The following is a 24,143-nucleotide window of genomic DNA, read 5'->3' as shown; positions in this document are numbered from 1 at the left end:
TTTAGCCTTTAGCCTAACCACGTTACAACCCTTAAAAAACCTTTTTGAGGTATACACACTTGTGCGAGGTTTGGCTAGAGCTACGTTCGGCCTGATTCCTAACGGATACGTAGGCAACCTCACATCGAGGTGTGGCCGTAATAAACATGCATTCATATTCACATTCACACACTTGCACCATGATCATATCAAGGGATCTCCAATGCTCATCCCTATTCATTTAGAGCTAGACTTGGGGGCTTGATCCCTACATCATTAGCTTACCTAGCCTAAGAGTCACCACCATTTGACTCTTTTCAATAATATATTTTTCCACACACTTAGCTCTTGCGGCCTAACTTTAGTGTCACTATCACACACATCACACATACATGACCAAATATATTTCCCTTAGGAACCCTTTGTCATGAAATCTTAACGTTGAAGCATGCCTTGTCGCATCACTCATCACTCATAATTGTCATTGCATCACGAAGCATGAAGTACTTAGCCTCCGTGCCTAAGTTACCCAAATACTTTCATCATGGAGTCAACCATTGAGATAGCCTAGGATGGATTAATCCTTGCACCTTGAGAGATAGTATCGAATGACATTTGACTAAGCTCATTCAACATGCATCTTCAAACTTTCGATTCTTTTTCGCGTCTTTCCTTTTCGGGAGAAAGTCGGTACCCTCCACAAAATGACGGAAAATTTTTGCTTTTCTGCATTTTCGAGTCGCACGATCACATTACAATGCACACACAAGTCATGTACACACTGAGTCATGTCGTGTCATATCATTTTGATTTGAGTCTAATACATGTGTCAAACACTTCGAGTCGAGTCAACCTCGAGTCAGTCAAACATATCGAATCCAGTTTATGCCTTGAGTCGTGTTAAGTCAATGAGTCAAGCAATGCTAAACCTTAGGTCAACCCTAAGATGATTAAAAAGATTGGCAAAGTTCTATAGTCAAAAATAAATACAGGTGCAGCAGAATAGGGAAGACCCTACTCCAATTCTTGGCGCCAGAGATATTTCAGCAACGACAGAACTCGAAGCCTCTCAGAAAGGTGATTTCAACCTCATGCAGCAATTTCGGGTTCCTTGGTACGCTAGTTAGCCCCTATAAGCAATTTGACATGATTAGTAGTCGGCTCGATTACAATCGTAGTAAGTGATTGACGTGACAATAGATCGTCTCACTTAGCTTAAGCGCCTAAAACACTGGCTCATTACAATCGATTCAAAAGAAAGCACTCAAACGACAATATTTCCAAATATGGATTGTCGCGCATTCTTATTAAACGACAAAGCTTTCCAAAAATTGGATTGTCATCCCCAACTGACAATATTTCCAAAAATGGATTGTCGTGCATCTTCTTCAACGACAATTTTTCCAAGATTGGATTGTCATCTCTGGCAAAGTTTCCAAGCGTGGATTGTCGTGCTCCTTCTTTTATTGGCAAGTTTTTCCAAGTTCGGATTGTCATACGTTCATCGGCTCGTTGGCAAGTTTTTCGAGATGGGATTGTCATGCACCCAGTTCCCTATGGCAAAATTTCCCAAAGGATGGTTGTAGGTCTCTACTCATCATAAATTTCGATAAAAATTCCTCAACGTGGATTGTCATTCATTTCAGTAAGTGGCAAATTTTCCCGAAGTGGATTGTCGGTCGACTCTTTTTTGCAAGTGTTCCAAGACGCGGATTGTCAATAGTGGCAATATTTTCCCAAAAGGATTGTCGCACAACGTTGGCAAATTTCCAAGGTGGATTGCTCTTAAGAGTTATATTCCAAGATGTGGATTGTCGATCGTAGCAAAGTTCTTATGAAAGATTATTACGAAGCATTGGCAACTTTTCCAAAGATTGGATTTTGGCAAATTTTTCGAGGTACGGATTGTCGCTTCATCGTGACAACATTTCCAAGGATGGATTGTTACGTAGCATTGACAACTTTCCCTAAATCGGATTGTCATACATCATACAAGAGTTGTGTTGGCAACTATTCCCAAAGAAAAGAGGATTGTCATCACAGCAAAAGCACCGACATACTGGTTCACAAGCAGCAAAGCGCCGACGTACTGGCATAGCAAACATTAAGAAGCAGTGATCTTTTCGAAGACTATCACAGCGGGAAAAAGAAGCTCTTCGTGCAGAGACGCGTGAACATATAAAAAAGAAGCTCTTTGTTCAGAGACGAGTGAACATCGAAACAGCAAGGTGGCGTTCCCTGGATTATGGAGAGTTATCACAAACAACTGAGGATTGTTTCAAGAAAAGCAATCTTCGATAGTATTCCTTTGGACGTGGAATGTTATCAATGCGGATGAGGATTGTTTCAAGAGAAATAATCTTCGATGATGTTCCCTAGGATGTGGAATATTATCATTACGGAGAGGATAGTTTCAAGAGAAGCAATCTTCTAATTTGGAAGCAGTTATAGGCGTAGCAGTTTTCAAGCGGGATGGCATTCTCTAGCTTGCAGGAGGTCATCAAAACAACAACAGCAAAGAAAATCGGTTACTTTCAGAGACGTGTGCTCGACGGTGCAAGATACGCGTTTCTTAACTCTTTTATCTATTTAACTAATGCTAGTTTTGCAGGTACCGGCGTTATAAGATTGATTTAGGATCGCAGAACGTTCTGAATCATTCTCCGTCCCTATCGATACTTTGGCTTTCGTTTTCGAAACTTGCGTTTCTCCAAACTCAGTCAAAGTAGGGGCTTCTGTAGACACTCATTTGTGTCTCCCCAAAACCAAACCCAGTGATGAATACCTTTCACGTCGAACCATAATCAAATAAGGTGAAAGTGTGAAAAGTCTAGTGTTGCGGTTAGTTTTTGTTAAAATTCTTTCTTTCTGTTTTCGAAAACCCACTCTATTTTATGAAAACGTCCATTCCAGTTTATTTTGGTCCATGATAAGGGTCCAATAGTGGTGTATTTGGATGGGTCTTGAAAAGACCTTTCCAACGATATATTATAAGCCCAATTCCGATGAATATTGAGGAAGTTATGGCCAAAATACTAAACTGGGCCCAAACCGGATTTTACCTACGACCCAATGATCATGAGGAGGGTCCAAAGGTTTAATCCTATTCCTAAACTAATTAGAATTGATTAGAATCTTCTATAAGTTTTTAAAATATTTTAATTATCCTTTTTTGAAAAGATAAGATTAAGGAATTTGATTTAAATATAAACTTTCCTTTTTTATAAAACTTTCCTTTTTAAAAGTCCTAATTCTATTCGGATTTAAACATGTTCAAAGACAGTCAGATATTATTTTCGTGCCTCATATTTTTTATCCAAATTTTATATGGTTGGATAGATCTTGAAATTATCTTTCCAATGATATATTATAATAATAATTTCGAGCTATAACGGAAAAGATATGAATAAGATATCAAACTCTATCCAAAACTGACACCGTCTCACTATTTCGTTCATATCTTTTATTCTAAAACATATTTTAATCTGATTCTAATTGGGTTAGACAGTAGACTTCAAGATCTTTCCAATGACATCTTATTCATTTTATTCCTATTCTTGGATCAAAAGATATGATAAAAACAAAATCCGTAAAAACTGCTGTCTACGAGTTTTATTTCGATTCGAATTTGGATTCTTTTCTTAATTCTTCGACCCTCTTTTTTCCTATAAATAGAGGTCATATCTCCCCTTTTTCAATCACCAACTCTCATCAAGATTTTCTTGATTATTATTCTCTCTCTTTTCTAAACTTTGTTTTCAAATACAAAATTCCGCATTCACAAGATCTAGAAACACTTAGCCATATTCGAAGTTGCCTTCGCCCTAGACGTGAAAGGTTTTAATTTCTGAGGGTTTGGTCCCAAATCTCTCTTTTAATTATTTAGTTTAATTGTTTTGATTATTATTTTCCTTGAAGTTACTAACGTGTGTATTTTGTTATTAGAAAGAGGTACGAGACATCCGGGTAAGTACTTTAATGGTTTAATTGATATTATGATGTAGAAATCATGCTTAGATTGTTATTTTGATTCCTAGTATCATGTCTAGGGTAACTTTAATATCAAGTATGATTAAAAGTACGATGCTTCCTATATTCTTCCTAATATTAATTCATGTTAGTATCATGTTAGGGCTAAAGATTTGATTTTTATTGCTTAGTGACATGCTAGGGTTTGTTATTAATCTTGTTAGTATCATGCCTAGGATCTTGCTATGCTTTAACATGATTATGATTATTATTATTATTAATGATGTTGATTATTTATTATGTTGCTTGATATGTATTATTTTTTATTCTTTATTGCTTGATCACCTTTTTATGCATGTTTAAAGGGAATTGGTACTTGTAATCACGCTTAATAAGATAATTAATAATCTTGTTTAAGGTTAATATGATTATAATTCAAGTGATCGCCAATAATAGTTTATTTGTGCATTAAATTCAACCAACATAGACTAAACAGATTTAGGGTTAATCCTATTGATTGTATGTTAGTCAGAAAGCGCACATGAATACGAGCAGAATAAAGTAGAGGCCTATTATTAGGGCAGGTTCAATCTCTTTTAGGTTGGATTTTTACCATCATCCCCGAACCCTTATTTGGTTCATGACCTTATGGAGTTGGCGATCTCTTGGATCGTTAAGGGGTGTAACCTTCACCTCGTGAACGGTTTACAAGTTCCTTAAAAACTTGTTGGCGACTCTTTTGCTCTATCTTCTTCCCTTTTGGACGCCACCGTACTTTAGTGTATGATCACAGTGGGGTTCAAGCTAGTGGGATTTTTAAGGCTTGAAACTATTCCCTACACCTATACATTATTCTTGGTCATCTCATATTTTCTTTAAATTGTTCACATATTAAAATGGCCAAAACTACAAAGAAAAAACCTGCAACAAAACCAGATCCATCAAAGGATATTTTTGCAGCAAAGAAGGTTGCTGCAAGTAAAAAAGTTACTGCAGTCAAGAAATCTCCTGCAACCAAGAAATCTCATGCGGCCAAGGTGACTCCTAAAGCCAAGAAAGTTTCTGCAAATACAAAGCAATCTCCAATTGAAGGTATATAATATAAAGTAAATGGAGACTGTTATAAAGTAAATAGAAACAATTAGAAAGTAAATCATTTATCTGTATAAGTCTGTGTTACAAATTTAAAGATGCACACTATTACATAATTGAATATAAAAAGTAAATGCTTAGTGTAGTAACGTAAATAAAAAAGCTTATAGAGTAAATATATATGTTTTAAAAGTTTTTTAATATGTCTATACTTATAAACTGATTGTGTAAACTAAATGTAATAGGTGCTAATTAAGCTTCAAAGGATTTCAAAAAAGCAAATATTGATAAAGAGAAGAATTAAGGAACTAGAAGCATCAAAAGGTTCATAAAAGTTTATAAAATTAAATTCATATGTTATGTATTATATTGCACTAAGGTATTACACCAAGATATTACATAAAAGTTTATAAAGTAAATGAAGATTGTTATAAAGTAAGTACAAATTGTTATAAAGTAAATAGAAACTCTTCTAAAGTAAATGAAAACTGTTTTAAAGTAAATTGTTATGAAGTGGACTATTAACTATTATATGTCTATGATGTTTATTGATAACTTTAATAAAGTTAACAAAAATGCTTATAAAGTAAATATAAATGTTTTCAAAGTTGGTTAACATGTTTTAACAAATTATAGGAACAAAGAAAAAGGTAAAATCTGAAGTGAAAGATAGAAATTATGAACCAGAAGAAGATCATAATGAGGATTCTGATGGTTCATCAGAAGAAGACAGAAAAAAGGGAAAAGCTCATTTAAAGAAAAAAAAATGAAGCTTGACAATTTTGACCTTGATGTACATGAAGTTATTGATGTTAATGATGATGATGATGGTAATCTGGAAATCAAGAAAACACACTATAGACCCAATGTAGTTGTTGATTTAATCAAGGATTTTAGTGAACTGCAAAAAAAAGATGTCATAAGTATTGGTTTTGGAGGACTGCTTGAACTAAAGTTAAGAAAAATTTCAACAAAGATGCTTCCATGGCTTTGTCACCATTTCAATGAAAGCAGCTGCATGTTCAAGATTGACATGTTGAAAGAATTTTCAGTGAGTTCCTACGATGTTGAAGATATATTCTTGCTTCCACATGTAACTGAGAACAAGGTGAGTTTTCAATTAAGGAAGCAACCTCTATCAAACTTGCTGATTCAAAAAGAATGGAAGAGGAAGCTAAGAATTCCAGAAGATGATGAGATAATTGTGAATAATTTAGAGAACAAATTAAAGAGTCTAAAGGAAGTAGGGGAGGATTTAAAAGATTCTTTGTGATGTATGTTTGCAGCACATTCTTGGCCCCTGTTGCAAATAGAGTGATTGATTACAAGATAATCAATTATGCAGACAATGTAAAAGAAATACATAACCTAGATTGGTGTGGTTATGTGATGAATAACCTGTGCAAATTAGTGGGGAGCTTCAAGAACAACAACAAAAAAGGAATCAAGATCGGGAATCAGTGGATGTATCCTTATTCTTCAACTTGTCTACTTTCATCATCTAGCATTCAGAGGGCAGTCTGAACCTACAACACTGCCATTGATCCAACATTGTTCAGATGAGAAAGTCAAAGAAAGAATTGCAAAATAGGCAAAGGCATCTTTTGGTCAAGGAGAACTTCAAAAAGATGACTATCCAGTTTGTAGAAAAAAAGGAAAGCAAGCACTCTTGGGAGATGTAATTGAGAATACTTATAGAATTTTACTGATAGAGAGAGAAGATTGGTGTCATTCAACCTACCAGAAGGTGTGGTGACAGATAGTGAAATACATGAAGCTGCAAAATATGTGAGTAATTTTTTTTAGTTACAATGATTTCATTTATTTACTTTAAAATGAAATGTAGTTACTTTATCTCATATTTGTTTACTTTTATTATATTAAATTGCTCTGCTTCTATTAGTAATAATATATAGTAAATGATAAACATAAAGTAAATAATGTTGACTTAAAAGTAAACAAATTAACTTTAAAAGTAAATATTATTTGTGTTAAAAAATAATGTACTAATATATTGTTGTTATTTATTTTGAAGGAAATCGAAAAAGAACTGCATTTGTTGACTAGAGATTCACAACTCTTTGCAATGATACACGTTGAGCGTATAGCTACCTTAGGAGAAAAGATGAAAAGGCAACAAATGAATGTGTCTAATCTAATTCTCAACAGGTTTCTGAAACACAAAGGCTGATGGAAGATCCTAGAGTACAAAGGGCTATGGATGAAATAGTCAGGCTTTATGATGATCTAAGAAATGTATCTAGTGTGATTCTGTTTACATGGGAGGAGCAACATAAAACTGACATAGATCCTAAAACTTTTGAAGAAGATGCAGTTGATCCTAAAATTGTCCATTTGGATGTTGATGATGAAGATTTTGAAATAGAGGATCTGGATGATGGAAATAAAAAGAAGGATGACAAAAAAGAAGAGAATGAAAACAAAAGGCAGGAGGAGGAAGAACATGAGGAGGAGGAGAAGAAAGAAAGGGAGAAAAAGAAGAAGGATGAGGAAGAAAAGGATAAAAAGGAGGAGGAAGAAAAGGATAAAAAGAAGGAGCAGGAGGAAGAAGACGAGGAGGAGGAGGAAGAAAAATAAAAGGAACAAAAAGAAGATGATGACAAGAATGAAAAAGAGGAGGAAGAAAATAAGGAAAACAACGAACAAGAAAACCAGGGAGAGAAAGGAGAGAAGAATGGAGAGAAAGGAGAGAAAGATGCTGATAATCATGAGGTTGATGCTGATAATCAGGGAGAGAAAGATGCTGAAAACCAGGGTGTTGATGCTGATATTAGATAGGTAGTACACTCAATTACTGAGAGTATCCTAAATCAGCCAACACTTACAAAGGAAGCAATAAAAAAAACAATTGAAGGTAAGTTGTTAACTTTAGTAAATATTTAATCAATCCATAGTCAATAGTGTATCATTATATTGAAACTATATCTGCTATTTTATTACAGTTGTTGCTGAAAAACAACTTCAGGCAGAAACATCCACAAATGAGTTTAAGGACATTCACAATGAGATAGTTTCAAAAGTTAAAATCAATTTAGATTGTGGAGAGAAAGATGTTGACATTGATTTTGTTTCTAAGACAATGAAAGGAAACAAATCAAGAATGAATGAAATGCCATTGCTTTGTGAAGTACAGCCCATTCAAACAGTAAGTAATATATTATTTAATTTCAAACATATTATATATACTTTAAATTATATTTAGTTTACTTTAAATAATATTTTATTTACTATAAATATTTAATTTTGCACAGTGAAGGGATTGGGAAATTTGAAAGTCTTCTCATGATAACAAGAGATGACACAACATCCCTAGCTCCAACATCCCCTGCTCAAATGATAAAATCTAATATAGTTCAATGTTGGTCATTTCTAATGAATGATTCTCGATTGAAAGAAGATCCTTCATGCTTTTTATTTGGCATTGATCACAGTGTAAGGGTTAAAAAAACTGTTAAGCTCAATCATAATTAAACATGTATGATCTCATATAGTAATATGTTGTATGTTCTCATTAATACACAGAGACCTCTAGAGCTGTCTCTCAGGTCACAAGATGCTTCCTAGACAACAGATAAAAAAACAGAGGTGAAGTCTCCTTCAGTACACTCACAAGAATTAAATCAGGCATGGTACGATTGGATGTGCCTATGTGATGCAAAGGAGAAAATTAAGACAACTCAGTTGGTATGTCTTATTATTCATGTTTATTAAACTACATTGTATGGAACTATGATTTTGAATTTGTAAACTAATAACTGTAATTTTAATGACAGATTTTTGTTCCAATCTGTATGAGTAACCACTATAGTTTGATAATGGTTAACTTTATGAATCAGACCATTCAATACTTGGACAACAGGAAGTATGATGACAAGCACAAGCCTTTCTACAGAATTCTTGGATCTATTGTGGTAAGTTTTTTTTGGTTTATAAAAAGTAAATTATTAAAGTAAATAAAAGTACTATTAAAGTAAATGAAAATGTATTAAAAGTATAGATTATAATGACAGTTAAAAAATAAGATAAAATATAAAGTAAAAGATGATCTGATTAAAGTAAATAATATTTTTATTAAAGTAAAAGAATATCTATTAAAAATACGCATTATATTACCTATAAAAATATAATATAAAATATAAAGTAAAAGATGTTCTGATTAAAGTAAATCATATGTTTATTAAAGTACTTTATACTATAAATTTGTTTTACTTATATATTACTTTACAAATGTTAAAGGTGGAGGAAATCTCAAACTTTCTGAAGAGAATTAATCATGAAAAGGCTGATGAAATTCTTGAATATGAGTTTGATGAAGTTAACTTCAAGTGGAAGACACCAAGATATACTCTTGATTGTGGTGTTTTTGCAATGATCCATATGCTGTGTTTTTCAGGAGAGACTTTTGATTCTGACCTTGATTTAGCAAATAGGAGAAAGGTGTATCGTGAAGAAATATGTGCTACTCTTGCTTTGGCAGACATATATAAACACCAAAAGAAAACAACTTCAGAGAAAAATTTCAAGGTTCAGGGTAGTTAGAAAACTAGAGAAGGAGAAAGGGGTAGAAGATATGATTTGTGTTTCTGATTTCTTGAAGAAACACAAGGAAGTAATGGATAACATGAGTTTGTAATGTTACCGAGTGATTGACTACTTAGCAATCAATGATGGTGAAAACTTTCCAAACAAGAGGTATGTTTTAGACTTCCTAAAAAAACAAATAATCATATTGCATTATATATAATATTGTTTGACATAAGTTTAACTTTAACTTTAACTTTAACTCTACATTACAGCGAAGTAGTAAGCTGGTTTATAGATTCAATTGAAATAGTAAGGCAAGATTGTAACGCTTTGCTCAACAAATGGAAAGTTTCAAGTAATGTGATCACTGCTTGGTCAAACCACCTGAATAATATTGAAATGGAAAAAGATAGGTCTGAAAATGACTTGGTTAGATAATTTTTTGGATCTGACTTCATGGTAAGTTTTTCAAATTAACTTTTATAGTTTAGAATTCTGCATTAAATAAATATTAGAAATAATAATTGAATTTTTTTTTTTGGAAGGATGCTTTAACAATGTGTTTGAAAGCTCATGGAAAAAAGGGAGTAACAAGTCTGCAAAAACTATGGATTGATTGGAACACTTCACAATCATTAGACTTGGATGCAGCTCAATGTGTAAGATAGAATTAATATTAAAGTAGAACAATATATGTTTAAAGTAATTAAAAACAGGTTTAAAGTAAATATGTTTAAAACAAATCTATATGCAGGTATATATACCTTTGATGTTAGAAGATCATTACTTTCTTGCTGTGATAAACTTCAAAGATGAAACAATTGATCATCTGGACAACACTTTGCATGAGACAAATGAAGGATTTGAGCTTGTACAGAGTTTTATCTTAGAAACGGTAAAGAATCAATAGGTTAAAAATTATCTTTAAATTCATTTTTCAATATCTTTTATTATACTAATATTCATTGCATTCAGGTGATACAAGTACAAAAGTTGTTTAAAAAAAGGAAGCATCCACAGGCAAATGATATGTTGACCTACAAGTTGAGAATAATTGAACTTCCATTCCAAAAAGAAAGAGAAGATAATTTCTCAGCAAGCTATCTACTGTTGCATATGAAGGTTTATGATGGTGAAAATGGCATAGGATTAGGAACAATAATAGAGGTAAGTTACCATACTTATTTTTGAAGTCGTTACACTCTAGAACTAATCTATACTTAGAGTATAATTTATTTATAATTTATTTTTTAACAGAAATTTGCAAGACTGAATCACCATCATATAAGAAAAGTACTTGATCTACTTCTCAATGAAAGAGATCAAATGAAACAGAAACTGCTAACAAATGTTGAGGATTGGGAAGAAAAGAAAGAATCAGAACAATTGTATATGATATCAGTAGACTTGAATATATCATAGATATTAGAGTAATTGAACTTGTGTAGTATTAATGCAAAACTTTTGTTAAGTAGTGGCTGAAGATAAGTTACTGGTGCAGCTTCAAGTTCTGCAACTTCTAGTTCTGCTGCTGTAGCTTCTACTTCTGGCGGCTGCAGCTTCAAACAGTGCTACTAATGCTACAGTAGCTAATGATATGTCTCTGTAGTTATATGTGCTTTTTTGTGATGGATGAAAAGAGCTTTTGGGTTAGTGCAGGTTTAGGGAAATGAATTTCAGGGACTGTTGTATAGCAATTTGGTAGTTCTAGTATAACATTAGGCTTTATTTTGGTTAGCATCAATTATAAATGTAAAAATTATGTGATGCTATTTGTAATTAAAATATGGCTTTAGCCACTTAATATAATATTTCCAGTTTGTGTTAAAAAAAAGAATACATATTATATATCTAAGTTAAATGAATCAAAAGTAGAGGTGGAGATGGGAAAAAGTATTAAAGTCAAAAAAATATTATTCAATTATAAGTAAAAGAAAATAATGTTAAAGTAAATAATACTATGTTTAAAATAAAAGGAAAAGGAAAAATACACTTTAATAATCCCAACTATGGGTGATTTACCTACAATAATCCCAACTAACGTTTATTCTACAATAATCCCAACTATTAGGTCAGTTTTCCTCCAGCAGTCCCAAACCAGTCAACAAAAGCCAACAACCTATTATTGTAGATTGTTTGACACGTGTCATCGTGTGAGTGGTTCCCAAAAAAAATACAAAAAAAAAATCTAGCAGCCAACCCTAACCACCACCTCCTGTCGCCCCACCACCACCTCCAGCCCTAACCACGACCAACCGCACCCCCGGAACACCACGACCAGCCGCACCCCCAAAACACCACAACCAGCCGCACCCTCGAAACACCACGACTGGCCGCACCCCCGAAACACCACCTAAATCGCACCAGCAGCACCCACGACCAGCCGCCCTTGCTCGTGAAACCACCAGCAGTCCAGCAGCCCCAAATCGCCCCGAAACCCTAACCCGTGAACTGATTGGAGCTTGAATCCACGACGCCTCGCCGGAAACCACTCGGATTTGGGAGTGAAGGGGTGGTTGGTGGGGCGGGTTTGCGATTTTGGGTGACCGGTGGTTTTTGAGGTTGGAGGAGGAAGAAGGAAGGGGAGCGATAGAGGCATGGAGCGGCAGTGTGAGGCTACGATTGGTCGGAAGTGGCAGGCGACGGTGGGCGGTGGCGGAGCTGTGATGTTGAGAGAAGAATTGGGGTGGAGCTGCCATGTTTCGTGGTGGGTGTAAGGTGGTTGAAGGGAGGAAGGGGTGGCTGGGATTATTTTTGCTATTTTTTTCTTTTTAATTTTTTTTTTAAATTAAGCCAATCATGTGCTGACATGTGGCATTTAAAAAACCAAAAAAAAAAAGTTTACCATTTCAGCAGGTAACCGGTTTTTGGGACTACTGGAGGAAAATTGACCCAATAGTAGGGATTATTGTAGAATAAACGTTAGTTGGGATTATTGTAGGTAAATCGTCCATAGTTGGGATTATTAAAGTGTAATTTTCCAAAGGAAAAAAGTTTTTTTAAAAAAAACTTTATGAAATAAGGTGTTCAATTTTAAAGTACAAAAAATTTTGTTAAATTAATAGAAAATGGATATAAAGTAAAGGGAGAAATGGGAAAAAGTATTCAAGTCAAAATCGTTGACCCAACCCGAATGACTCGACGCATGACCCAAAATTAACCCAAAATCATTAACCTGAAAAATGACCAATACCCGAAAGTAACCCAACCCAACCCATACCCGACTCGAAAATGGAGTTGACCTAATGTTGACCAATCAAACACCCAACTCACCTGACCCGAAGTTGACCAACTCGAATTTGACCCAGAGAGTTTGCCCGAAGTGTTTAACCAACCCGAACATGATCCGAAGTGTTTGACCTGAAGTGTTCTACCAGCTCGAATGTGATCATACACCAAACTGAGGATGGTTCAAGTCTCCTACTTCATTTGCCTCACTAACATCTGGCCTATGTTGATCGAATTACAATCGGCCTTACATCTTATTAGATTTGGTACAAGTTTAGGTGAGTTTAATAACCGGTCAAATTACATTCAAGTAAAGTCAATAATTAATGGTTAGAAAATCAACTCATTCTAGAATTTTAGTCAAATTTGGTTCAAGTCAATAATTTTACGGGTTATAATCAAGTTGAAATCACCAAGTCAATAATATATGGGTTACATTTGGGTCGGGTCATTTACACGTTAATTCATGTTCAAAATCGGTATCTAATTTGGTACAAGTTTATGTGAGTTTAATAACTAGTCAAATTACATTCAACTAAAGTCAATAATTAATGGTTAGAAAATTAACTCATTCTAGAATTTTAGTCAAATTTAGTTCAAGTCAATAATTTTACGGGTTATAATCAAGTTGAAATCACCAAGTCAATAGTATATGGGTTACATTTAGGTTAAGTCATTTACACGTCAATTCATGTTCAAAATCGGTATCAAATACTCTTGTCAACTCAAGTTCCATGAAAAATGTGACAAGTATTTTAGAACATAAAATGGATATGATAACAAGTATTCTAGGACAAAGGGAATAATACAATAAATTATCTTTTATTTTGTAAGTAAGAACATTATATAAATCAAATAATTCATATGATATAAAATATGATAAAAGTAAATGAAATATTTCATAAAGTTAAAGTATAATAGCTAAAAGTAAAAAAACTAAACTTAAGTTCTGTAGTACAATTACTTATAGTAAATGTAAAATATTACAATAATAAAAATAATAAAAAAATATTTGTTCATTAAATCTTGATCTTCCAAAACATCTTGTAATTTCCAAGTATTAAAATAACTGCACAAAAATAAACATCAGTTATTTGTCACAAATTATATTAAAGTAAATAAATTAGAATGTAAAGTAAATAAATTACAACTTAAAGTAAATAGAAAACGTAAAGAGGTAAAATACTAAATAAAAAAAATACCAAGTATAATAACCCCTGCACAAAATAAAAAGTAAATGAAGTTACTGTTAAAGTAAATAAATAGAAGTTTTAAGTAAATGGAACACACTTAAAAGTAAAAATACCTTAAAGACTACTTGTTTGGACATTTTCTACTATCATGGGAAACACCAGATTGCCCACAAGCTCTACAAGTTCTGCCTTTTTTAGATTTTTCTTCACTAGCTATTTCTTTTGCACTCTTCAACCTCTTTGAACTTCTGGCAGAACCTTTATTAAGACACTGATTTGGAGGCAAGACATTTACATCAACTTCATTTGACCCAACCAAAACCTGAATATCAACATCTTTCACCTCTTTTGAACTAAGTGCATTTTCAGGATTATTCTTTGATATCATCTGCTCCTCAAATGGGGATAATGTCCTAATAAGCTTAGATAAATCATCCTCATATTGGTCAGTTAAACTCACACAACTGAAAATCTTGGACCATACATCACTGACCAATTGCTTCTTCTTATCATACTTAGAAGCATCATCCAGAGCAACATCTATGGCAAAAGCTTTCTTCAAAACATCTTTTCTCCGACGATTCAAGATATAAGCATTAGAAATTTCACGTATACACTTGCCTTTCATAACAAACAAAATGTGTCTACATAAAACACCTTGACTCTCAAACATTCTACAAGTACAACTTGACTCATATGTTGCCAAGTCAAAATTTACATCAAAATTTTTCCTTTTCTCATGATCAACAATAACAAAAAACTCCACACCATCTCCATACAGAGAACTACAACTTTCAACACCACACGAAAAACAGGGTCCCTGGCCTTGAAAATCATAAAATATGGAACGAGTATAAACAACAGCAGCATGCTTTTCCTAGTGTAAATTAGTAACCAATTAAGGCTCAAGTTTATTAAGCCTATACAACTCATCCTGTTCATGCCTTTGAGCATCAAGAGCAGTTTCATAACGGACAAAGAATTCAACACAGGTCACATGAGGGTTTGTAAAATTACAAAAGAAAATGTTTTCACCTCAGACCTAGATGTAGAACGCAGTAACCCACCCATAAATAAGTCCCTAAAATATGCAGGAATCCAAAGATGTTTAATCTTGAACATGTATGAAAACCACTCATGATCAACAAGGTTAAACTCCTCCATAACACTATTCCAGCCATCAACAAATACATGAGGATCAATCTCTCTATCCCAAACTACTGCACTTAGCTTTTTCAGGAAATCAGTTTCATTACAAAAAGCAGTTCCAACCATTTCAGGTACCTTCCTCATTATGTGCCACATACATAGCCTATGTTTAGTCTTGGTAAAAACCTTTTATATGGCATTACCCATTGCAGGATCTTGATCAGTGATAATACAAGAGGGTTCTCTTCCCATACACTTCAAAAAAGTTTGAAATAGCCACACAAAAGAATCTATGTCTTCTTTAGATAATAGAGCAGCACAAAATGTAACACATCTCTTGTGATTATCAACACCAGTAAAAGGACAGAAAACCAATGAATATTTATTTGTATCATAGGTAGAATCAAAAGATAAAGAGTCCCCAAATAATTGATAATCTCTTCTACCAATAGCATCAGCCCAAAAGACACGGGTCAAATGCCTACTTTCATCAACACAGTAATCAAAATAATAACCCCCTTTACTGGTTTTCACTTTTTGTTCAAGGTTCTGAACAAACAATGCACCATCAGCATTAGAGATATAAACTTTCAAGTCCTTAGAAAAATTTTTGAAATCATTTTTACTGCCCCTGACATTTTGAAACCCACCACAAAATTCTTTCATGATCCTATAAGACATAACAGCCCCTATATTTAACTTTGAATTGTCCAAAATAAACCTCTTATGAGCAAAATTTAAACCAACTTCATGTTTAGTAACCTGCCTAGTAATAGGTGTAGAAAAAGGGTGAGAATGAGATTCATAAAAACAATACACCATATACTTCCCACCAGTACAAAACCTAAATTTTATCTTAGCAGGACAACCAACTCTCTTCACAGTCTTTCTCTTTAAACAAGCACCTTCAACTTGTTTACCAGATTTCTTGTTATTTGTCACATACCCTTCTTTGCTACATAATAAATATTTAATTATAGTAACTCCTTTACCAGTAGGATCATTCTTATTCTTTTGTGATTTAGTAGTACTAAACCGGACTTTAAATCCACACTCATTAGCATATTTGTAATAAAAGGCAATACCATCTTGAAGGGTATCAAATATCATTCCAACAAAAGGTTTGTTTTCAGAAGAACAACATGGCATATACTCTTTATCACCTCCAGAATTATAATATATTTTAGGAAGCAAAGGCTGAGTGGGTGTTTTAAAAATTCTTACATTGTTATCTTCAGTAGTGACAGAAGAAGAACAATGCTCTATGCTTTCAGACATGTTCCTGAAAAGTAAATGAATAGAAGGAAAAAGTAAATAAAGAATAAATAAAAGTAAATTAACTATAACTAAAAGTAAATAATATTTTAAAAAATATGCTCTACGCTTTTAGACATGTTCCTGAAAAGTAAATGAATAGAAGGAAAAAGTAAATAAACAGTAAAAAAAACTATAACTAAAAGTAAACAATATTTTTAAAAAAATATACTAATAAAAACTATTAGAGATATACTAAAAAGTAGATGCCTCAAAGCATAAAGTAAATAAAAAAAATAAAAAATTTGAAGAAACTAAAAAACATGAAATTATAAGAATTAAGTAAAACTAATAATGAAAAGTTAATGACTGAAAGCAAAAAGTAAATTTAAAACAACAACAAATTATACTACTAAATTAATAACAGCAAGCAATATACCAACTATATGCAGAAAACAACTACATTGAATCCGTAAGTGTAAAACCATAAAATAGGAATTAAAAACCAATATCGTAAAAATAAAACCCAAAATCAAACACTAAATTGTATAGAATAATTCAAAGAACAATTAATAAGCAAAAATTAAGAAAAATTACAATAAAAAACCCTAAATCGAAAAACTCATCTCAAAATAAACAAACAAAATACAAATATAATTACAAAATTACCTCAATGAATGAAAAAAATTGAAGAATACAATGTAATTGAAGATCAAAATCAAAAAATCTGAGCAAAAAATTCGCTAAATCGAAGAACTCAGTAGCGGCGGAGAGCTTGATGTTAGAGAGAGAAAATGAGGACGCGAAGAGAGAAAATGAAAGGAAGAGAGAGAGAAAGAAAGAAGGTCATTCAAAGTGGCAAAATTACCAAAATGCCACTACTGAAATGAAAAACGCGGGTGGGATGTCAGCCATTGGATCAAGGACGATCAACGCACCAGATTAGTTCCTAGTTCCTATTCTATGCTTAGGTTCTCACATGATCCCTTGAAGATATAAAAGTTTTGAATTTGGCACATAATAAATTATCTGAAGAGTTACCAGATTTAGTATGTTCAATGAAAAATTTGTTGAATTTGAGTATTGAGTATAATTTCTTTTCTGGGTATAGTTCAAAATGTTCAAATTTGTTCATGGGAAGTATTGGGTTTGATTTTTCATTGAATTGTATACCTGGAAAAATGATGCAGAGGCCTCCACCAAGGTGTTATATATGGAATTCCTGGAGTGTGAGGGCTGCCACAGCTGCTGGCCCTGCCAAGGCTGCTTCCATAGCTACCGGCCCTGCCTAGGCTGCTGCTGTCCCTGCCATGGCTTGCTGCTGCCTTGCCATGGCTTGCTGTTGCTATGCCATTTCTGCTCTGCTGCCTGTTGTTGCTATGCTACTTCTGCTCTACTGCTGTACATGTTACTCGGGAGTTCTTAGAGTAGAGCAAAACGGGAAGCTGCTTTGAGCAAGAGTGCAGCCTATGCACCTAAGAAGCCTGTGATGAGAAGCAGCAGAAGCAATATTATTTATTTACTTTAATGATGTTTTAATTTACTTTTTAGTCTTTTTTATTTACTTTTGAGGTATATTGATTTACTTTTACTTCCAATGTATAATATATACTAGCTTATTAGCTCAATAGGTAGAGCATTGTGCAAGTGCACAAAAGATGTGGGTTCGAATCCCACTTAGGTTTATTCCTTTTTTTTTTAATTTTTTTGTATCTACCCTACTTTTGAGAATTTTTTATTTACTTTTAGAATATATCCATTTACTTTTTACTATTTTATATTTACTTTTGAGATATATTAGAGGATGACTTGAAAGTATGATGTAAAAGGTCATGTGTAACAAGTTTCTCTTACTCTTTCTTCCTATAAAATACTATGTAATGGTACTTTGGAAAAGTCGATTCATATTGGTTCTATATCCTGTGTTTGAATTTTGATTTTTTTAAAGCAAATTTTATTTACTTAAGACATAATTTGCTCTGCTTTTGATTACTTTAGATATATTTGGAGGTAGAAATAGAGTTGAAGTTGAGTTCTTAGCCAATCTTGAAAAAATATGACAACATTTTTAAAGTTTTTCTATGTAATGATAGTCGAGGCCTCCAAACCCAATTAATTGTATGTGTATCTTAGAGCTAATTTTATTTACTTTTTTAGTTATTTTGATATACTTTTGAGGTGTTTTGAATAACTTTAGAATGTTTTGTATTTACTTTTAGAGGTAACCTATGTAGGAATTGAACCTACACCTCTATGCATCCGCATAGTGCTCTACCACTTGAGCTAATAGGTTTACTTTAAAGTCCTTTTTATTCACTTTATATTCTTTTTTATTTACTTTTAGAGACAACAAATGAATTTCTCATTATGAGTTTTTTTTTTTTTTTGGTTGACAGAAAGCTTACAGAATGCTAGCAGAATCTATCATAACAGCATGCATTACATAGGGAGAAGCCTTCCCAATCCACACTCTCATCTCCCATACTCTCTACTAGCATGAGCAAGTTTATGGGCAGCAAGAAGCCAATAACATTACCATATCTACTTACTAAAGAGAAATAGATATGATTACAAAGACTAGCCCTGGCAATGTACCCAAAACCAGAAACTTCCATAAGAAAATAGTATAGTTGTTAGTTTCAAGGATAACATTGCTACAGCTAGCTTCCATAGCAATTGTTAAGGCATGTCTAGCTACAAACGCTTCCGCAACCTCAACCTCAACCTCAAAGCTACCTTTCATCAAACAACAACAGCCATAATGTCACCCTCACTGTCACGCACAATACCTCCAACACAACATCATTAGTATTGATTGAAATAATCATTGGTGAATTGAAATGGTTACAATAGTTAAACAGTTCCATAATTACACACAACTGCAAGGAACAAAACAATTTAACCACAGTGCAGGCAAACTTAAAAAGCTTATGTGAAAGTGCCATCGATAGCAACAAACAGAGAGGTGCAAATGCAAAATAGAAATATAACTCACCGATTGCCACTTTATCACGTTTACCAAGCTGTTGCAAAACATCAATTTCAATCATTGCTGCCAAAAATATTTGAAGTTATTATCATTGAAACAACAAAATTAGTATTGATTTTATAGAAGCCAAAGTCAGAGAGGTCCCAAGTCTTGCAAGTACTAGCAGCTGAGGTGCAGCAACCACATTAGCTTTTTCATATTCACCAACCAAATTCATAGCCCTATTGATCACATCCTCAACTTTCAAACCAAAATCCTTTAGCACTAATTAGCACAAATTTTCTATTTACTTTTGAGACTAATTGTTTTACTTTTACTAATTTTCTAATTACTTTTAAACATAACAAGAAGCTTTAACAATTCATATTCACTCAGTTTGTAAGCAAGAGATTTGAATAATTCTCACCAAAATTACAAACTTTAAAATTGATTAAAGGAAGACATTGATTGTTGCAACTACCCTTTGATCCCTGCCAGCTTACTTGAGATCTTGTAAGTTATAATAATAAAACAACCAATCTGGTATGTTCTTTAACAACCAATAATATACTGTCTAAGCTAAAAAAAAAATTGTGTTAGCAAGCTGATCAGGTAGAGGGCCAATGAGATGATTGTTAGGCAGTTGCAAAGATGTTAGTCTGAAATTGTCAAAACTTGAAGGACTTTGACCAAAAATCCGGTTATTATAGAACAAGATAGCCCATAGTTGATGGCAGCTTTCCTGTAATCGTACGGTTCTCTAACATTATGATAATTTTAGTTTTTTTATTTACTTTAAAATATAATTCATTTGCTTCTACTTAATTTCTATCTAAATTTGAAATTGATAAAATAATAGGATTCATTGGGGAATTTAATCAAACAGTTAGTGTGCATCAAAATTTATGCACAAATTAGTGAAATTAAAGTACCAAAATTGACAAAATCAATCGATATAACCATTCATAACCTCATAAATTATAAATTAAAGTTTGAATTTTACTATAAAGAACCCTAAATTGACTAACTCATAGATAGTGAAATTGAATTTGTTAATTTTAAAAAAAAAAAAAAAAAAAAAAAAAAAAAAAAAAAAAAAAAAAACATCGATCTTACCTCAGAAGCTGCTTCAATGGAGAAGAGTAAGCTCGAAAATCGCTTCTATGGAGAAGCGAAAGCTCGCAAGTTGCTTTAATGAAGAATTTAGAGAAGTGAGAACACTAGCTTCAATGGAGGAGATCAGGAGAGAGATTAATCAGAGGAGTGAGTGTGGAGAGCGTGATAAGAAATTCTAAAATAATCTGATCCGCCCATTCTTTTTTTATTCCACGGTTGTGATTAGTTCCTAGTTCCTAATTCCTATTAAGGATTGGTTCTCATTATAACCTGATCCTATATATATATATATATATATATATATATATATAGGGGAGGGATCCGGTAAGATTCCTCTTTTATATAAGAACAAATCTTATATAATAACTAATTTCAACCGTCAGATTAGATTAATTTGAATGGATCTTGTTTAGGGTAATTCTACCCTGCCACGTGGCCCAATCAGAAGGTGACACGTGTCAGCCCCAGATTGGTCTAAAATGGACCAATCCCTGCTCGACACGTGACATTCCCGAAATCAAGGGAAAAGGCGGCCTTCAGGCCCAAATCCCGAGAATGCCGCCAAACGGCGCAGCCCACCAATGATTAGGGTTCAGTAACCTAATCAGGGGCACAATTCCCAAAGACCCTATAAATAGGGAGATGTCCCTCATTTTGAGGACACGTTTTTTACCATTTATTACACATTTTACTCTTTGATAGAGACATCCTGAGCTTGGAATCCGAGCGGATTCCCACCTAAATTTCCGCACCTTTTCCTCCCTTCAAGTTTCTAACTTGTGCGTCGGAGGCGGAGCACCACCCAACTGGTGTCTCCGTTTGTTTTGCAGGTACAGCTCACCCAGGATCAGTCTTCGTGTTGTAACTCTCCCGAGGGACAAAAACACCCAAAACATTTGGCGCCGTCTGTGGGGAGAGTACCTCGAAGATGGTTCAAGAGTCTGTACCACCCCCTAACCGGGAGATCATCAACCGGAAGAGAAATCAATCGCTGTCTGAGTCGGCTTCAACGTCGAACTTTCCAGACAGCTTCAACAATATTTCTGCAGGGAGTGCGCCCTCCTTGCATGGGAGTCAGACAGGCGGTAATACCGTCCATTCTGGCCCTCATATGATTGGAAATGTACCGTATGTGCCTACTCAGGCTTACGGACAGTATCCTCCTCACTTCATGCAGCCGACCTACTTTGGGGGTCAGGCGGCATATCCAAATGTCCAGCCATTGGACTAGCAGCTTCGTCTGCTGCGCCTGGGTGAACAACCTTCTGCGTTCACTCGGGAGATAGCCGAGGCGGCACAGCCGACCAAGGTTAAGAATGTGTTGGTTGGTACCTATGATGGTACCACCAATCCGGAGGATCACCTCATGGCTTACACCAACCTCATGTATCTGCAGGGGTTGGATGATGCCACTTGGTGTCGATGCTTCCCGGCTACATTGAAGGGCATTGCCCAACAATGGTTTGACAATCTGCCAGCCGGGTCCATAGATAGCTTCAGGAAGCTTGCCTTCTTGATTGCTTCCAACTTCTCAATGAACATCCCTGCTAAGAAAACAAGCCTTGATTTGAGCACCGTTAAGCAGGGAGAGAGAGAAGGGTTACGCTCATATGTCAGGCGGTTCAACCTGATCAGAATTCAGATTCAGGGGCTGTCTGATGAGGTAGCCTTTACAGACTTTTTTAAAGGTCTGAGAGACGGGTCGACCTTTAAGTTCAACCTAGTCAGAAAAGGGGCTTTCACCCTACAGGCGGCCCTGAGGGAGGCGGAAAGCTACATTCAAGCTACCGACCTCTGCTCGCCTGGTAGCCAGTCAGACTCCAAGAAGTCTGACAAACAGAAAGACAGCCGGTCAGCTCAGCCGGCTAAAAACAAAGAAGAGAGCAAGAAAAGAAAAGAAGTCTGGGCGGTTACTGACTCTGACCAGCCGTCCCAGAAGAAAAAGAAATAATTTAAACCGTACGTCCCCAAGTACGAGTTTAATAAAGACTGCAACTCCATCTTCATAGAGGTAAAGGACCGGTTGTCCATTGAGAAGCCAAATCCTATGAAGAGTTCTGTTCAGACACGGAATAAGAATAAATTCTGTCAGTTCCATGAGGAGGTCGGCCATGACACCAACAACTGCTTCAGTCTTCAGCGTACGTTGGACCGTCTGGCTGACAAAGGGCTGTTGAAGTCCTACATTTCTAAGTCCCCAGCCGGGGCAAAAAATAAAAATAAGGGTCAGTCCTCCAAGACTACCCCCCAGCCTACTAGTAGCTCGGATACCGATAAGGAGCCGGTCTATAAAGATGATGATGAACAGGCGGAAGCCAGCTCCTCCTTCCCAGACGTCTTGATCACTGAGAAGGATAGGGGCAGCGTTCGCCGCCCGCATGATGACCCGGTGGTCATTGAATGTAAGGTTGCCAATCAGCTGGTTGGACGGATCCTTATAGACACCGGCAGCTCATCAGACATCATCAGTCTCCGGTGCCTGCAAAAGCTTAAATACAACGTCAGCAACATGCATCCGGTCACTCACCCCTTGGTAAGTTTTGGGGGTGGGATGGTCTACCCAGCCGGGAGAATTGACTTACCCATCCGGCTGGGAGAGAAAGGCCAGGGACGACATATTGTCGTCAGATTCTTGGTCGTTGAGGAGTTGACCGCCTATAACATCATTCTTGGCAGGCCAACCCTCAACGTAGCCAAGGCAGTAATCATCCCTTCCCTCATGCTCATCAAGTATGAGAGGGATGACGGCTCTGTTGGTTCCTTGAATGGGGATCAGAAGACGACCCGAGAATGTTATCTCTCAGCCGTCCGAGATACCGTGGCCCTAGGCGGTCAGGAACCAATAGACCTTAACAACGTCAAGGATGCCGACCCAGCTCCTGCCCCATCAGCAGCCGGAAGAAAAGAAAGGCTCCTCTGCTGGTGGAGGTGAAAAAAGAGAAAAAATAGCAATCACTGACCGGTGAACGGTCAGATGAGCTCCGTCCCCAACCGGCTGGCGAAAGCATTGATCTCGTACTGGACGACAGCCGTCCAGAACGCACTGTTAAGGTTGGGATGGTTGCTCATGCTACCTTGGGTGCAAGCTTGCACCTTCTGCTGAAAGAATTCAAAGACATGTTTGCCTTTGAAGTGGAAGAGATGCCAGGCGTCAGCCCGGATCTTGCTGTCCACAAACTCGCCGTGGACCCCAAAAAGAAACCCATCTGGCAAAAGAAAAGAAACCACGGCGAGGAAAGAAGTCAGGTGGCAGCTGCCAAAGTCAAAAAGCTGCTAGACGCTAGGTTCATTCGGCCTTGTAATTTCCCCGACTGGGTGGCCAATGTGGTCCTTGTGAAGAAACCGAATGGAACTTGGCGCATGTGTGTTGATTACACAGACCTCAACAAGGCGTGTCCAAAGGACAGTTATCCGCTTCCAAAGATCGACAGTCTGGTCGATTCTACAGCCGGTCACGCCTTGATGAGCTTTATGGATGCCTACTCCGGCTTCCATCAGATACCCCTGTGGAAGAAAGATCAAGAGAAGACGGCCTTCGTCACTGATCAGGGGCTATTCTGTTATACTGTGATGCCGTTTGGCTTGAAAAATGCGCCTGCCACTTTCCAACGGATGATTAATACGGTCTTCATTAATCAGATTGGGAGGAA

General features: G+C 35.4%; 3 protein-coding genes and 1 long non-coding RNA gene across 4 annotated transcripts; 1 reads left to right on the top strand and 3 right to left on the bottom strand.

Moving 5' to 3' along the window:
* The first annotated feature begins 4,844 nt into the window (after window positions 1–4,844).
* LOC110722183 (histone H1-like) lies at window positions 4,845–5,810 on the top strand. The gene is made up of 2 exons (XM_021901450.1): window positions 4,845–5,040; window positions 5,677–5,810. Exons 1-2 carry the CDS (start codon window positions 4,845–4,847, stop codon window positions 5,808–5,810), a joined length of 330 nt encoding a protein of 109 aa, XP_021757142.1.
* Window positions 5,811–14,127: 8,317 nt separating this feature from the next.
* Window positions 14,128–15,299, bottom strand: LOC110722182 (protein FAR1-RELATED SEQUENCE 2-like). Its single transcript, XM_021901448.1, has 2 exons — window positions 15,042–15,299; window positions 14,128–14,883 (listed from the first exon to the last, which is right to left on the bottom strand). The coding sequence occupies exons 1-2, from the start codon at window positions 15,297–15,299 to the stop codon at window positions 14,128–14,130; spliced, it is 1,014 nt and encodes a 337-aa protein (XP_021757140.1).
* Window positions 15,300–15,344: 45 nt separating this feature from the next.
* On the bottom strand, window positions 15,345–16,433 carry LOC110722181 (protein FAR1-RELATED SEQUENCE 5-like). Its single transcript, XM_021901447.1, has one exon. The coding sequence runs from the start codon at window positions 16,431–16,433 to the stop codon at window positions 15,345–15,347; it is 1,089 nt and encodes a 362-aa protein (XP_021757139.1).
* A 2,163-nt stretch (window positions 16,434–18,596) lies between these two features.
* Window positions 18,597–20,715, bottom strand: LOC110721989. The gene is made up of 2 exons (XR_002511502.1): window positions 20,494–20,715; window positions 18,597–19,461 (listed from the first exon to the last, which is right to left on the bottom strand). It is a non-coding gene; the product is annotated as an uncharacterized LOC110721989 (long non-coding RNA).
* Between the last annotated feature and the right edge of the window lie 3,428 nt (window positions 20,716–24,143).

Source organism: Chenopodium quinoa, unplaced genomic scaffold (genome assembly GCF_001683475.1).
Source record: "Chenopodium quinoa cultivar QQ74 unplaced genomic scaffold, ASM168347v1, whole genome shotgun sequence".
NCBI classification, from domain to species: Eukaryota; Viridiplantae; Streptophyta; class Magnoliopsida; order Caryophyllales; family Amaranthaceae; genus Chenopodium; species Chenopodium quinoa.
The sequence above is the reverse complement of the archived record's forward strand: the minus strand, read 5'-3'. Positions and strand labels throughout refer to the sequence as shown.

What these genes read in the sequence shown, in the direction of transcription:
- LOC110722183 (XM_021901450.1), top strand. Translation starts at nt 4,845, where the DNA reads ATGGCCAAAACTACAAAGAAAAAACCTGCAACAAAACCAGATCCATCA. An exon ending in AAAGCAATCTCCAATTGAAG is followed by an intron (nt 5,041 to 5,676) that starts GTATATAATATA and finishes AACAAATTATAG; the next exon opens with GAACAAAGAAAAAGGTAAAA.
- LOC110722182 (XM_021901448.1), bottom strand. Translation starts at nt 15,299, where the DNA reads ATGAGGAAGGTACCTGAAATGGTTGGAACTGCTTTTTGTAATGAAACT. An exon ending in GTTCTACATCTAGGTCTGAG is followed by an intron (nt 14,884 to 15,041) that starts GTGAAAACATTT and finishes AATTTACACTAG; the next exon opens with GAAAAGCATGCTGCTGTTGT.
- LOC110722181 (XM_021901447.1), bottom strand. Translation starts at nt 16,433, where the DNA reads ATGTCTGAAAGCATAGAGCATTGTTCTTCTTCTGTCACTACTGAAGAT.